The 15,694-nt window shown below is 55.0% G+C and overlaps 1 protein-coding gene across 1 annotated transcript; it reads right to left on the bottom strand.

Moving 5' to 3' along the window:
- Positions 1-20: 20 nt before the first annotated feature.
- Positions 21-14,583, bottom strand: AARS1 (alanyl-tRNA synthetase 1). Its single transcript, XM_032195551.1, has 21 exons — positions 14,556-14,583; positions 13,805-14,005; positions 12,653-12,841; positions 11,766-11,911; positions 10,854-11,045; positions 10,103-10,247; positions 9,227-9,372; positions 8,637-8,745; positions 8,396-8,546; positions 7,924-8,048; positions 7,585-7,729; positions 6,739-6,917; positions 6,135-6,248; positions 5,340-5,546; positions 4,188-4,372; positions 3,756-3,864; positions 2,881-2,994; positions 2,406-2,525; positions 1,937-2,023; positions 598-711; positions 21-299 (listed from the first exon to the last, which is right to left on the bottom strand). The coding sequence occupies exons 2-21, from the start codon at positions 13,946-13,948 to the stop codon at positions 114-116; spliced, it is 2,907 nt and encodes a 968-aa protein (XP_032051442.1). The 5' UTR covers positions 13,949-14,005; positions 14,556-14,583; the 3' UTR covers positions 21-113.
- Between the last annotated feature and the right edge of the window lie 1,111 nt (positions 14,584-15,694).

Raw genomic sequence — 15,694 nt, forward strand, 5'->3', positions numbered from 1 at the left:
GCAGCAGCAGCAGCAGCAGGCGGAGGGCAGCGGTGTTTATTGGCAGCTCCAAGGGGCGCAGGGGGCACAGCAGCAGCCACGGGGGGATTCCAGGGGGGTTTCAGGGGGTTCCGTCAGTTTTTCAGCTCGCCCAAGTGCAGCCGGGCGAAGTCCGTGGCCAGCCGGAGAGCCTCGGGCAGGCAGCCCACGTTCTTGCCCGTCGCCTGCGCCGAGACGTCCTTGCCGCCGCCTTTACCGTCCATCAAGCCCGACACCTCCTGCACCCACTGGCTGGCCTTCAGGCCCTTCTTCACCGTCTCCTGGAGAGGAAAAGAAGGCAAAAAGGAGGTTGACGGCGAGCAGGAGCAGGGCACGGCAGGACAGAGCTCCTGGAGGAGAGCCACATCAAGTCTACAGCCACATCAAGTCACAGCTCTCCCCCTTCCCCTTCTCCACAACCAGGACCCGCTGCCTCTCCCACCCTGCTGCAGCCCCCTGACAGCACAAGGCTGTGGCTCTTGCCCCCCTGAATGATTTTTGTCCTTGTAACATCAGCTGCAGATCCTCCACTGAGGCTCAGAGAAAGGCACAGACACGCACACAGACCCTCGGTGTTACCTGAGGTACTTGGCACAGGCAGGTGATTCTGCCGGCTTCATTATCTACAGCGAAGAGCATGGTGGCAGTCTGGGGGGAATGAGTCTTGAAGAGCTTCAGCGATTCGTTCAGGGCCTGCAGGAGGACAAAGTCACAGTGGGACACCTTCCTCAGGGCTTGCAACCAGCCTCGCTCCAAACCCCGCAGTATTGTGCAGCCACCAGGGCCCCACTGAGACTTTGGGGACCTGGACGTGCATTAAAACAGCCAGCAGCATCCTGCAGTGCCCATTCTCTGAAGTTTTCTTCTGTACTGCCTTTGGCCTCGTGGCAGGCTGCCTCCTCCCCCAGCTGCCTGTCCCCTCACAGCTGCAGGGAGCTTGCAGAATTCGTGGCTGTGCAGCCCCAAAGCAAGCAGCCCTGTGTTTTGCCTAAGGGTAATGGTAGAAAATGGGGAAAATGCTCTGCTCGGGTGTGACGAGAGCTCCCAGCAGGAAGGAGGAAACGTTCTGCAAAGATCAGGACTCAACCACAGCGTAAAGAAGCTGCAAGGGATCAGACCCATCCCAAAGGTTTCCCTGTCAGATTGCCACACCACATTCGCACCCACTGCGGCGAGGGCCTCGCAAACAAAGCGGTTTTTGACTCCCACACAGCTGCGAGCAGCAGCACCAGTGTCGTGGAGATGGAGACAGCAATGGAAAAGGCAGGCAGGAGTCTGTGAGCAGCACCAGCTCTGAGGCTCCCAAAGTGGAAATGTAAATAGGGCATTAAAAGTTGGCTGTTCCAGCCTCACAGCACGATCAGCCCCCGCTGCATGGCACTTGCGAGGAACAGCGGTGCAACAGAGCGCACACAAGGGAGCTTTTATTCACAACAGAAAGAAATTTAACTTGTGCTAAGGGGGAAGGGGCGGCTTCAGCCCTGGCTGGATTAGAACAGGAGCCTTGCTGCAGCGGATGCAATGCCCTGGAGCTGGGGAGCAGCTCCGTGATCTGGCCCTGCCCACACTCAGCCCAGAACAATTTCCAGAGCTGATCTTGAAGCCTGCATTTTTGTGTCAGGACTCCTGACACCTTTTGGATGAGTCTTACCTGGAACCCAATGCAATTTCCACAGGGGTCCCTATCCTCACCAGATCTGGAAGCTCAGCAAATGGTCAAAACCTCCCCAACTCTGCAAGCCCCTTTGTAAACCCATTGGGACGCAGGGAATACTGCGGAGGTCCTGCCCCTCTTCATTGCCACTGCTCAGGGCTGGCAGGAGGCGAGACACCTCTGTCTCCCCAAGCAAACAGAGAGCACCCCGCTGCTCCTCAGGCACACGGGAGGTTGTTGAGGAGGGACCAGACTTCCCCGTACCTTTGCTGAGGCTCCGTTTTCCATCTCCATGATGACCACTGGCTGGTTAGGGTGACTCTCAATGACTTGCTTGGTCTTCTCCAGCACCTGAGGACAGCAGCGTTCAGACACCCACACGTCACAGGAACCACCCAGGGTGCCCCAACGCACCCGTGGCCCAGCCCAGAGCAGCCCCACGCTGCAGCACCAGGAACAAAAGATGCTCAAAGGTGCATGTGTGTTCTGCGAGGCGGTAGCAGTGCTGTGCGTGGTTCCTCCTCCAGGAAAATCCAACGGGATCCAGAGGAAGAACCACACACCACCCTTACCCTGCACCCACGGCTACGCCAGGAGCACCCCATCTTCCACGGTAGCAGGCATGGGGGCAGCTACAGCTCAGCTCCCTTGCACGCTGGGCACAGTTGGAGCTCCCAGAAGAGCTGCCCATTAGTGCCCCCCACGCTGCCCTTTATTCCCACCCAGGGCTCACTCGTTTCTGGATGTCAGCTTTGCTTGCACGGTCCAGGTCATCCATAACTTTCTTCAGCGCCTTAACAGCCTCTCTGAGTTCATCCTTCTGCCACTGCGGGATCACAGCAGTGGCCAGTGTCTGCAAAACAGGCAGGGGGGGAGGGTTAAAGGGACAGGTGACCGTGGCAGGAGGCAGGGCACGCTGCACAGCACTCATAAACCTCAAGGGCCTTGTCTGGCAGAGCCCGATACACTCCCCTCTCCCATTTTCTGACAAGGCTGCAGCTCCCACAGGACGCAGGGCTGGGACCTCTCTTGAGTTTGTGTCCTACAGGGTGCTGGCATAAGATTTCAGTTCACCCCCAATTAAACCCTTGAGACTAATTGAGACGAGGTGACATCAGGGGAGACGGAGGAGCAGGAAGCTGAATTTGGACCTCGTTAACGCCACCCGGTGCTGGCAACCAAGGTCCCAGCACTGCTGCCACCCTCACCTCGCTGAGGTCCGTGATCTCCTTCTGCACATCCTTGTTGGGTGCTGTCTGCACCTTCACCTTGGCGTCCAGGGCTGCCAGCAGTTTCTTGAGGCTGTCCACCTTCCTGAGGGCCTAGCAGAAAACATTTTGCGTTATATCACGCAGGGAGAGCTTCCAGGCTGGGCTCCTGGCCATCCCTGTGAGAAGGGTCAGGAAGGCTGCAGCCCCAGGCATGGAGCTCAGTAACTCCGAGGGAAGTAGCAGAGCCATGCAGTGCGTGTCCAGAGCCAGGGTGTGATGCTGGCCGGACTCTTTGCCAGAAAAAAATGCCAAAATCCTCCCAAAAAGAGGAGAGCAGCTCCCTCACCAGCCCCCTTCTCCCACTCTAGGCAGCACCAGCCCAAGCTTGTCCAGGACCAAAGCCACCTGCCTCTGCAGCAGAGGACGGCACAAACATCAGGTGGGAACAGCTCCCACCTCCCCATTCCTTGCCATTCCCACCCGATGGAGACCACGGTGCCAAGGGGCTGAACAAGTTCTGGGGTTTGCCAGCTGCTGAGAGCTCTGCACCCACAGCCCGTGCTGCAAACCACCATGAGCTAACCCTGCAGCCACCTCTGGGACCACCCCAGGCCCTTCGACCACTCTGACACGGCAGCTACTGCCCAGACTTCCCTCCCACCCCCATCTCTCTTTGTGCTGTGTTGGCAGAGCCCAAGCCATGAGTCCCTCAGGTTCTCAAGCCAATACACCCTTGTGCTGAGCACCCCAGCAGGGATACTGGGCAAACTTTAATGAAATTAACCTTGGCAAAGGGTTAATATGTGTGCATGCACGTGCCCGTGGTTTCCTGCAGGGCTTGGATCTCACAGATCTCTCCTGCCTCCTCTTACCTTCCGAGCTTCGGCTCCAGTGACTGCCACTATCCTCCGGATGCCTTTAGCAATCGCTTCTTCTGAAACAATCACAAAGTGGCCAGCGTGGCCGGAGTTCTGCAAGTGCCTTTGGAAAGAACCCAGAAACAGACCCGTAACAAGGGGAAGTTACAAGTCCACCTCTCATCTCAGCAGGATTCAGCATGGAAAGCAGAAAACCACCCTGCCAGGGAGGCACAGCCAGGGACAGACAGAAAATCCAACCTAGCCACCAAAAGCAGAGCAGCAAGGGGAGGGTGGCAAGGACCGGCACTGCCAGAGACTCTGCATGTGAGCAGGAACAGCATGCAGGCAGCTTCCCTACACCTGAACAGCCCCCAGGAGCCCAAGATCCACAGGGGCTCCTTGTCACCCTCCTCACTGCCTTCCCCGGCCTCTCCTGATACTCACGTCCCTCCGCAGAACTCGATGGAAGTGATGGAGCCCGCAGGGCCAGAGGGGTCGGCCAGCAGCTCCTCCACAGGGATGCCAATCGAGACCACGCGGACAGGGTCGGGGTAGGTCTCATCAAAAACTGCCCGCAGTCCCTGGATAGCTTTGGCTGCTGCAAGAGGGCAGTCCTTGGCGTAGACAGCCTGCAGAGCACAGGAAAGGGGTGCGGGTGAGAGCTGGTCCTGTGAGCTGTGACTCAGGGGCTGCATTTCCAAGATATCCTGACTTCCTCTGAAAGATCTTAAGGGGGAAGTTACATGCCTCGCCTGACCTGGGGTTTGTGGAGCTGCAGGGATCCCAAGATAACTGATAAATCTTCAAAGTCCCTGATGCCTGTGCCTGCTCAGACCCCCTGTGCAGCTATACATTCAAATCGTTTCTAACCATGAGCTCCTGAGCAGGACATGAGGTCCTCCTGGGGCCTGATCTGGCACAGGGCTGGCTCTACACAGAGCAACTCTCTTGTCTTTGAGGATGCATCACCACTCTGCTAAACTCCTCAGCTTTTGCAGACAATATGGCACTAGAGCAGGCAAGGAACCGCTCCAACCCTGCAGAGGGCTCGGTAGCAATGAACAGATCAATGTACACGGAGGTTTCCCACTCAAAATCCTCTGAGGTGATGCAAATCTATGCACAGTACTGCATCAGCAGCTCCTAAGACTCCTACTGGGCCAAACTTCCAGTATCCCAAACCATCCAAAAACTTGATTCAAGTTATTTTTTTCCTGATTATACCTCTACCAGCCAAACCCAAGGATCAAAGAGAGAGCTGGACCCTGTATGAGGAGTCAGTGGGAAAAGGTGGACAAGGCATAATTTTCCTCTCTGCCCTGACACTCTGGGGAAACAGCAGTGTGACAAGCATTGATCTGCACTGACCAACAGTACAACGCACAACTCAGTCCCAGGGAGGGGAGCACAGTGAAGGAATGGGATTCGAACCAGCCTCCTTCTGCAAGCTGGTGCCTCAGCTGTGCACTGAGCCCAGTCCAAACCCTGCAGCAAGCCAGTGGATCTGCCAGGAAAAGGATGGGATCCCTCCTGGAGGATGGGGGCAGCTAAGCACCATCCCACCCCACGGGGCTCACCCCTGCAGCCCGCACCCACCTTTGCCTCCTCAATCATCTGGTTGGCGATGCCTTCAACCTTCTTGATTTCCTGGGTCGACAAGGCTCCCTTGGCTGTGAAGTCGAACCTCAGCCTGTCAGGTGCAACCAGCGACCCTCTCTGGTCAGCCTCTCCCAGCACCGAGCGCAGGGCGAAGTTGAGGATGTGGGTGGCCGTGTGGTTGCTCATCACTGGCCTCCGCCGTGTCTGATGGAGAAAGGCACCGTTAGCTGGGATCCCATATTAGGGCCACACCGGTCCCAGCATCACCTCTGGCACTGGAATTGGAGGCTCCTGTGCTGGTTCAGCAGAAGCCCGAAGTAGCTCAGGTGACCACAAACAACTTGCTGCCTTGGAGCCTCGGGTAAGGGAACAGGGCATTCCCCACCACATTTATACGTGTTTTTTCCCTGCCAGTCCCCTTGCTGGGCTTTGCTGGAGAGACACCAAGGACAGAGCAGGTCACAGACACTGATGTCCCCTCAACAGGGAAAAGCACTGCAAGATGGGAGCCTCCTCTCTTGCCTCTATAGGGAGGGGAGATGCATTTTGCAGGCTGGGCTCCATCCAACACTCAGACTGAGCCTGCCGGAGCTGGATCTGGAGCAGGGCAGGCAGCCCAGGCTCTCCACTGCCACCCGCAGTGCTTGGGGCTCAGAACACATCCAGCTCCCTGTCAGGACCAAAGCGTGGTTCTGCTGTTGCTCAGCAAGACCCAGCGAGCGTGGATGATCCTGGAAGGGCCACGTTGCTTGCCTGAATCGTGTGCTGTTGTAACACCGTGCCTGAACTCACCTCGTCGATAGACAGCAGGACCTGGTCTCCTACTTTCAAGCTTCCATACAGAGTTCCTATGTGAAGCACGTAGCCTCCTCGGACCTGCACGTTCTTCACAGTGAATTCAGTTTTCTGTACAAAGAGGGAAACACACACAGTGAAGGTGGTGACAGGCCAAAGGACACAGTCCAGCCAGAGCCCTGAGCTACAACTGGAAAGGAATCAGTGAGAGCTGGACTGGAGCACGAGGTATGAGAAAGCAAAATGTCCCTAGGGCCACAAAACAGAGGTAAGGGAGTGAAACTGGGGCATGGTTATGGGACACAACATAGCTGAAAGGGGCCCTCAGCTCGAGAACACTGTCGAGAACACAGCCACCCCCATCACCAGAGGCACCCACATCCTGGCGACAGCCTGATGCTGCAGCAGAGTTCAGCACAGCCTCCCAGTAAGCAAAAAAAGCCTACTGCAGCTTATCTGTGCTGTGCTGCACCCCTGAAAAGGAAACCTGTACAGATCCCAACACCTGCCACAGTCAGAAAAAAACCCTAGAGCTTGCTTGGCCCCTTCTCCTCTGCACACATCTGCCCAGGCCCCAGTTGAAAGGCTCTCAGTGACTCACATCCTCCCTGCTGTCGTCGTCCTTGACCATGTAGCCCTGGTCATAGATCTGCCCACCCTGCTCGGCGTAGAAGCAGGTCCGGTCCAGCACTATCCCGCACTCCTGGCCGGTGGACACCTCCTCCACAAACTTCTTCTCCCTGCGGATGGCTTTCACTGTGGCCACCAGGCTCCCAAAATCTGTCACCAAGACAACAGGCAGCGTCAGTAAAATAGGAAAACCTTGTGGACACCACACGGGAGCAGAATTCCACAGCAACACGTGGAGCTACCACATTTGGAGGGGGTAAAGAGGAAGAACTAGGGCAACAGCTGGATAACAGGGAATTTCATTCAGTGCTCTCTGTGGCAGGCGCGGTCACTTCCTTCCACAGCTATGTGGTAGAAGTCAACAGCACACGTGGCTATGAGCCTGGTGGCTCCTGCATCTCCACCAAATCAATGAGCAGAAAGAGCCAGAGCAAACAAGTGGGCTGAGGAGCCTTTAAGAACCAAGCAGAATCTGCAGTCCCCTGTGACACTGGCAAAGGAGCAGCCAGGAAACACAAATAGAGGAGTGTGGAGACACAAAGCTACAGAAACAGGAATCCCCTCAAGTCTCTCTGATCAGGTCAGCAACAGATCTGAATAGCAGGGCAGACCTGGAACAGTCTTGCCCTTATTTCTCTGCCCCATTTGTCACAAGCAGGCTGTTCACCTGCACCCATTTCCACTCCCACCTCCACATCCCAGGAAAGACAAACCCTTGCTGAGATGCATGCTAGGAAGACAAAACAGCTCCTCCCAAAGAAATGGGGGAGGAAAGGGTTTGGCAGCAAAGGTTGCTCCTGAGAGGGCTTTTTCATACCGTAGGTCCCGCTGGGATCTGACGTGTAACTGTATTTTGGAGAGTCGTCGGTCACCTCCAGCCCTTGGGCCCTTAGCTCCTCGATGGCATAGATGTCCAGCATGAGGAGGTCCTCCCCGCCAGCACCCTTGCCCTGGGATTTCAGCTGCCAATGACAAACAATAATGTTTAAGAAAACCTTCCCCAGCGGTGGCGGATGACAGTGCTGGTGTTTCCCACAGGGCACTGGGAGCTTGAGGGGAGAGTGCGCCCTGTAAGAAAGGAGCGGAGACCCATAACCACAGAATAAAATGCCTCCCTGCCTGCTCTCAGCCCAGCTCCCCCACAGCTGTTACCTACCTGTGCGTTTTTCCGCTCTTCTTCAAAGCCCTCCATGTCCACAACAAGGCCTTTCTCCTCTGCAATCAGCCCGGTCAGATCCACAGGGAAGCCGTAGGTGTCGTAGAGCAGCCAGGCGGTATCACCTTCAGAGAACAAGCAGAGAAGTCACCGTGACTGTTCCGTGAGACACTGCTCTCCCCTTGGCTTTGTGCTACTGCAGGACAACGAATGGGGCTGGTAACACAAATAAAAAGCTCCTCGCTGCCAGCCTCCAGGGCACAGAGATCGCACTACCACGGGCACCTCAGAGATCTGAGCAAGTGAACACAGGCCAGAGAAGAGAGGGGTGGCCCGGCTCTGAACAAAGATCTCTTGATTCCAGCTCTGTGCACATCTCACCTTCCACCATCTCTCAGTTCCAGCCCAACTCAGCCCCTGGTCCCAGATGGTAAATGCTTTTTGGGGCATACAACACAAGTCACAGCCTCACCAGGGATGGTTTTGCTGTCGCCCAAGCTCTGGATCTTCCTGTCCAGGATACGACGTCCTCTGCTGAGCGTTTTCAGAAACTGATCCTCTTCTTCGTTGATAATGTCCTTCACCATATCTGGGTCCTTCTTCAGCTCAGGAAAGGCATCTCCCTGCAGACCCAAAAGGATTCAGCATGGAGATCTGCACACCTCAGCAGATGAAGTCTTCAGCAGCTACAGTGGAGAGGGGGAAGAACTTACCAGTGACTGCACCACCACATCGACCAGAGTAGCAAAGAAGCCCTTGGGGGCATTGAGCTTCTCATGGGAGTAGCGCACAGCCCGCCGGAGAATCCGCCTCAGCACGTACCTAGGAACAGCAGAGCCCTCAGTGCAAACATCACACCTCTGAGTTGTTCTCAGGGGATCCACCAGCACCCACCTACCAGCACCCCTTCCCAGACCTCAGCCCCAGGACTTAAACTCCCTGTGAGCTTAAAAGCCAGACCTGTGAGTCCAGCAGAACCCACGGCACAGCCCTCCAGCCCAAATTTAATTGATTTTTTGACAACAGCACTGTACAAAACAGACTTTTGTGCCTATCTATCCACAGCAATCTGTTTTGGGCAGTGATACAGCAGGACTGGTACTCACAAGAACCCTCAAACCTGTGCGTCCTGGCCTTTTGGGAGGACTTTGCCAGAGGGATCCAAATACAGAGTAAATATTCTGCTGTCTGCTGTTTCAGTGATGAATTCAGACACCCCAGAGCCACCCCAGGTCCCACTGCCCTCGGGGAAGCCGTGCTGAACAGAACGGGCACAGCAGCACCATGGCAGCTCCCTTCTTACCCCCTGCCAGTGTTGTCAGGTCTGCCCCCATCGGAGAGGGCCAGCGTGATGGTCCGTGCGTGGTCTGCCAGCACGCGGTAGGCCATGTCAATGCCATCTGCGTCCTCAGCGCCGACCTGCCCCATGTACGGCCTGGCACCCGTGCCCTGAGCAGAGAGAGGAGGAGGCGTTAGGCAAACGGGGTGATAACGGACAGCAGGGATCAGTAATGAGGCAGAACAGGGGCCAGCCTCATCCCACTGCCACACAAAAGGCATATTCCTTCGGGAAAGGGGTGACTCGGAGGGCTGTGAGGCTGTGTGTGCTGCCTGCACTTCCAGGGATGAAGGGTGTCCGAGGCCAGAGGGAGGTGAAGCCAACTTAAACCACCACTGAGAGCCCAGGACTGAAGAGGGAGGGAGGGGGGCAGAGCGTACAGGGAACCAAAAGGGAAATCTGTTTTGCTCGCTGGCTCATGGGCTCTGCCTTGGCATAACCTGCCCAGCCAAGAAACCTTTCAAACTCTGATTTCAATTTCAAATGTCACACGGGACAGGGTCCCAGCCCCTCTCTTTTAGGGCATTTCTATCTGTACCCAAAGGAAAGACATTGCTCTAACCACACCATGTGCAGGCACTGCTTTGTTCACTTGAACACCTGGGAGAGCTGCACCACTCCTTGTGTCCCTTGTTCTCCTCTACAAACATGCCCCAAGGCAGCAATTACTGGGCCAGCCAGAATTCCCACCTTGGCAAAGTAGAAACCCACAGTGCTCGCAGTAGCTGGGAAAGCAGAGACCTGCAGACACGACCATCCCTGTTTGACCTGCCTCGTGTATTTCCCCAGAGACCAGGGAATGGACGCAGCTGGATCAGGCCCTGACTCTCCAGTTTGTACCTTTTGGATGGCTTCAAAGTAAGGAAGGAAAAGGTCGGTGTCGTAGTTGGACATCTTGTTCTGCAGCACCGAGACCAGCCGCTCCAGACCCATCCCAGTATCAATACTTTTCTTGGGAAGAGGCTTCAAGGTGCCGTCAGCTTCCCTGCCCAGCCACAAAAACAAAACAAAACACAAGCTGGTAAGGATGGAGGCCCTGCAGGGGCATCCCCAACTCTCCTCTCACCTTTGTCACATCTATGACATGGGCCCACAGACGAGCCACACAAAAGGCAACTTTAATAAAACAGAATTAACAAAACTCAGTGGCAACTTAGACCCAGGGTAGGATGGCATTTTAATTCCTGACAGATGAACTGAGAAAACTTTTCCAGTCTGTCCCCCAAACCAGCATGGCTGATCTCTTCTACACAGGAGGGCTGGGGCCAGAGCATCGCAAAGCACACAGCTCCCAGACAAGTGGGAAGAACAAGAAAACCCAATCCTGTTGTTCTCAGGAACCCAAGGGGAGACCCTAAATGAAAAGTAAGGCTCCAAATGTGCTCCCTGGGTCAACAGCAGTGTGCTCAGCCTCCCCTACAGCTCTCACTTCCAGCGGGGCAACACCAGAGTTCAGCAGCTTCCTAGAGCACCCAAATTGCTGGTGATGCTTGCAGGTATAGGAACGAGGCCACAGCAAACAGCAAAGCAGTGCAGAGGTGCCTGGGTTAGAGCGCTGGGAGCATAGGCTGGGAAGCAGCTCTTAACTCACCTGTTGAACTGTATGAACACCAGGTTCCAGATCTCCAGGACGTTGGGGTCATCCTGATTGACCAGGTGCGAGGCATCCCTGTCCCCAATCCGGTCATAGTGGATCTCACTGCAAGGGCCGCAGGGGCCGGTGTCTCCCATTTCCCAGAAGTTATCCTTCATATTGCCGGGCAGAATCCTGCCCTCAGGCAGCCTGGAACAAGAAACTCCTGCTGACCAACAGAGGCAAGAATTCCCCCGCCTAGGGGGGAATCTCACAACAGAAATCTCAGTGTGCTACTTCTCTGGATGAGCAGATGAATCGCAAGGGCAACTGAAACTACCCGGGGGTAGAACATCTATCTGCCTTATGAAAGGAAAAGGGTGGGACTGGAGAGGACCAGGCTGAGTGGCAGACTATGACTGAGGGCTAGAAAAATCCCAGAGCTTCAAAGCAGAATCGGACACACTCTGAAAGCAGAGGTCCCCAAGCAGTGACTAAGAGGATAATCTCTGAACATACACAAACCGTGGATACTGGGAAGGGAAAATGAAAGGGCAGAGACCGTGGTCAGGGTTGCCTGCTTTCCCTGAACAGCATCTTCTCAACTTCCCTCACAGGCAGCACACTCAGCTGGGCAGGCCACTGACCTGACCCAGCAGGGCACTTCTTATGTTCTTAAGCTTACACAAGAGATTTTGAAATGAAAGCTCTAGGGCCTGACCCGAGCCTCAGTCTCTTCTGTCTAATGCCAGTGCTTCCTTTTGGCTTTGTAGCTCCACCACCCTGCAAACATTATTTGTGACATTTCAGTTTCGTTATAACCTCCTGTTATATATGCTCTGCCTCGTAGCCCATGGCATCTTTCTCTGAATAAAGCCACGTGGCTGCCGTTCATCAAAACACGCAGCTTTCTCAGTTAAAGGCCCTCACCCCAAATTCAGCCAGATCTGCTTGCATTCCAGATCTGGTTGCAGTCCTGCAGCCTCATTTCCACCAAAGTAGGTGACGTAGAGCCTTTCAGCAGGGATGCCAAACTCCTTGGTGAGAAGGTCCAGTGCCAGTTTACAAGCAAGTTCCTGCAGAAGGAAAGATGAGGTGAGCAAGTGAATGTACACAGAGCCTCTCTTCACTGGGCAGTACCTGCCCAAGCAGAGTACCGGCTCCTGTAGGTATCCCTGGCTGCCTTGGATCTACCCAGTAAGTCTCTCAAACATGCAGAAACCTTCCACACCAAGTCTCTCCTGATGTCCCCTTGTATTACCAGCTTTATCAGACAGAAGCTGGACCAAAGCAGCTCTCTGCTCTGAAACAGTCGAGAGCTTTCAGATTTTTGGCAGAAGAAAAGGGCAAATTAATATATGCAGCAAAAAGGGCACGAGAAACATCTCACATAGCTTTCCAGATAGCATGTTCTCTGTCCAAATAAAAACAGTTTGAAATCTGCTGTTATGCTGTATTCTGAACATCCCCGTCGTGATATGAACCCTACACTAGCACAAAGCTTGGGAAAGGACGTTGATACTTCATGATCACTCCTGTGTGAGATCCATCTAGTCACACAGCACATGCAATTCCCCACAGCTCCAGGACAACCACTAAAACCTCTACAGGAAGACTCCAAACCGCCAGAGTCAATACAATCAGCTTTGTCAACCTCAAGTGATTAATCACAAAACATTCTGCAGTCAGAGGAGCTTATTCCAAGGAAATCAAATGTATGTTAAGAGCTACTCTGTTTCAAGAGATTCTCCCTCCTCTTGGCAAATGCTCTGCTGGGTTCATAGAGACATAGAATTTTTCAGGTTAGCCTGTTTTACCTTGAAATAATCCCCAAAGGACCAGGACCCCAACATCTCAAAGAAAGTGTGGTGGTAGACATCTTTTCCCACGTCATCCAGGTCGTTGTGCTTGCCCCCAGCTCGGATGCACTTCTGAGTGTTGGTAGCTCTGCTCAGTTTAGCAAGTGGGTGCGAGGGGTCGATAGTGTTGAGGAAGATGGGTTTGAACTGAAAAGACAGAAAAAAGGGGAAATTAAGGAAAGCACGAGGAGCTTGTTTTCATAAATTGAAAGCCCCAGGAAGGCAGTGTCATCTACATCACAGTACCACTGGTCTGGATGGCCCTGAGGCAGCCTTCAGAAACTCCAAACCTGCTGTCTGCGGCATGTGAGGAAGATGCAGGGCCCAGCACACCCACACACATGCCTGGGGCACACCAAACCCCAGGACTTCCAAAGGGACTGAGCATAGCCAGGTTCTGAATTGTTGAAATCAATGAAAACTCCAGCAGAACCCTTCCAGCAGCCCAGCCCCAACGGCTCATTAAAGATACTGTTACTAGATTGTGCCAAGATTCTCGCTGCAACTATTTACAGCACTAGCTGTGGTCCAAAGGGTCAAGGAAGAGAGACTGGCAGCGCTCACACTGCATCACAAGCAGCCCAGCAGGCACAGGAACCTCTCCCAGTGCTTTGGCCAGCTCTGCAAGAGCACATGGGGCTCCAGCAGACACTCTGGCCACCTCTTTGTGACCCTAATATGGAGAATGCAACAGTAATTTTTCCACACAATCCACAGAAGACACTGCTAGTTATTTTGTCTGTTTGAAAATTCTATCTTCAGGATGCAAAGGGCCAGATATAAACCTCACTTTAGCGAAACCAAAGTAACCAGCTCAGCCCAGGGAGCAGGCAGTGACAGGTGAAGGAAGAAGTGACTCCCTGCAAGCTGAAGCACTTACAGAGCCAACCTTACATAGAAAGGAGTCACCTAAGAAAAGAAGCGTAAACGCACCAAGATGTTGTCTGCAGGAGGTTTTAAGATCCATTTATTGCCTAATAAACATTAGCTAAGTCCTGTTGTCCAGTAGAAGCTTATTAGGAAGGAATGGGCACACCAAAAGCTCTGCATACAGCTCCACAGACCGCAGCTGCTACAAGATATGTTCACAAGGACCAGAGCGGGACCTACCTGATTCATACCAGCATTAGCAAAGAGCAGTGTGGGGTCATCCAGGGGGATTGTGGAGGAAGAGTGCACATAGGTATGCTGGTTTTCCTTGAAGAAGTCAATAAATCGTTGCCGGATCTGGCTAGCTGTCAGCGTGGATTCCATCTTGAAGCTGCAGGCCCAAACCCAGCAGAAGGGAAAGCAGCAAGGCCCCGCTGCAGTCTGAGGAGACGATAATCACAGGATCATTAGGCTTGGAAAAAAGACCTTCAGGATCATCCGGCCCAACCAGCCCCCTAGCACCAATGTCACCAGCAAATTGGCGCTGTCACCTCGGGCAGGAACACCGGGATCACAGCTTTCACCTCATACAAGGGCACTTTAACACTAATTCTCCACAACCCCTCGGTTTAACGATGAGCCTGCCCCACACGGCGCTGGCATGGCCCTCAGCACCCCCCTCCGGCCCCCAGCACCCCCTCCCGGCCCCCCCAGGCTTCTGCAGCTCTGGAAACATCTTTACAAAGGTTTTTTTTGAGCCAGCGAGCTCCGTGCCCAGCCTGCCCAGGGGCTGCCCCGCTGCTCCCCGGGGGAGGCCTGGGCGCCCCGCGGCCGCTCTGTGGAGGCTGGGGCTGGGGCTGGGAGCCACGGGGCCACCCGCAGCCACCGGGACCGGCCCCTCGCAGAGCCACCACAGCCCGCAGAGCCGGGAAGGAGCCGGAGATCCCGATCCCGATCCCGATCCCGGTCCCGGTCCCGGTCCCGGCCCTACCTCGCCGGGCGCCGCCGCCGCCCTTCGCCTCACGCCGCCGGCCTCACCGCAGAGCCCGCAGCGCTGCCCGCCCGCCTCTGATTGGCTGCCGCGGCCGTCACTCAGCCGCAGCTCCGCCCGCTCCGCCTGTCCCGGCCAAGGGGCGGGCCGCCCGCCGGCTGATGCAATGGAGGGAGGCGGCGGGCACGTGACGCGGCTTGGGTGAAGCCGAGTAGGAAGGCGCCATTTTAAGGTTGCCCGCAGTGTGCCCTCAAAGGGGGCTCGGGGGCTGCCCTGAGCTCTGATGGAGAGGTGCCCGTAGGGGCTGGGTCCTGTGGCCCCGGGACTTCTGCTGCTCGGTGCAGCCCCGCATGCGATCTTCTGGTCCCATCCCTTCCTGTGGAGGGTAAAAGGAGCTTCCCAAGGCTCAACCTAGAAGGTCAAGAGCGTGCAAAGCCTGTGCATGGCTCAGAGGGGGACAAAGTCAAGGTGCTGCTGCTAAAGGGCAGGCTCCTGTGCTTGCCATACTGTACACAATCACAGAGTCACAGCACAGATTGGGTTAAAAGGGACGTTAAAGATCATCTAGTCCAACCCCTGCCATGGTCAGGACACCTCCCACCAGGCCAGGTTGCTCCGAGCCCCATCCAGCCTGGCCTTGGGCACCTCCAGGGATGGGGCAGCCACAGCTCCCCTAGGCAGCCTGTGCCAGTGCCTCACCGCTGTCATCGTGAAGAATTTCTTCCTAATATCTAGCCTGAATCCACACTCGTTTACTTTAGAGCTGTTGCCCTTGTCCTATCACTACACTCCCTGCCAAAGAGTCCCTTCCCAGCTTTCCTCTAGCCCCCTTTAGGTGCTGGAAGGCTGCCGTAAGGTCTCCTCAGAGCCTTTTCTTCTCCACGCTGAACATCCCCAGCTCTCTCAGCCTTTCTTTGTAGGAGAATACCTCCTCTGGACCTGCTCCAACAGGTCCATGTCCTTCTTATGCTGGGGACCGCAGAGGTGGATAAGTCCATGTCATAGCAGGTACCGCTCTGAAGGGACTGTGCCCTTCAGAAAGTCCATGTTGGAGCAGGGTAAGGGTTCACTGCAGTGTTAAACCCTACAGCCTGGTCCAAAGGGGAAATGGGTGGAGACTGTAATGGCTACACTTTTAA

This window comes from Aythya fuligula, chromosome 12 (assembly GCF_009819795.1).
Source record: "Aythya fuligula isolate bAytFul2 chromosome 12, bAytFul2.pri, whole genome shotgun sequence".
Taxonomy (NCBI): domain Eukaryota; kingdom Metazoa; phylum Chordata; class Aves; order Anseriformes; family Anatidae; genus Aythya; species Aythya fuligula.

Coding starts and splice junctions, on each gene's coding strand:
- AARS1 (XM_032195551.1), bottom strand. CDS start 13,948: ATGGAATCCACGCTGACAGCTAGCCAGATCCGGCAACGATTTATTGAC. Junction 8,746..9,226: donor CCTGACAACACTGGCAGGGG/GTAAGAAGGGAG, acceptor TGCTGTTCCTAG/GTACGTGCTGAGGCGGATTC. Junction 300..597: donor GCCTGTGCCAAGTACCTCAG/GTAACACCGAGG, acceptor TTTCCTCTCCAG/GAGACGGTGAAGAAGGGCCT.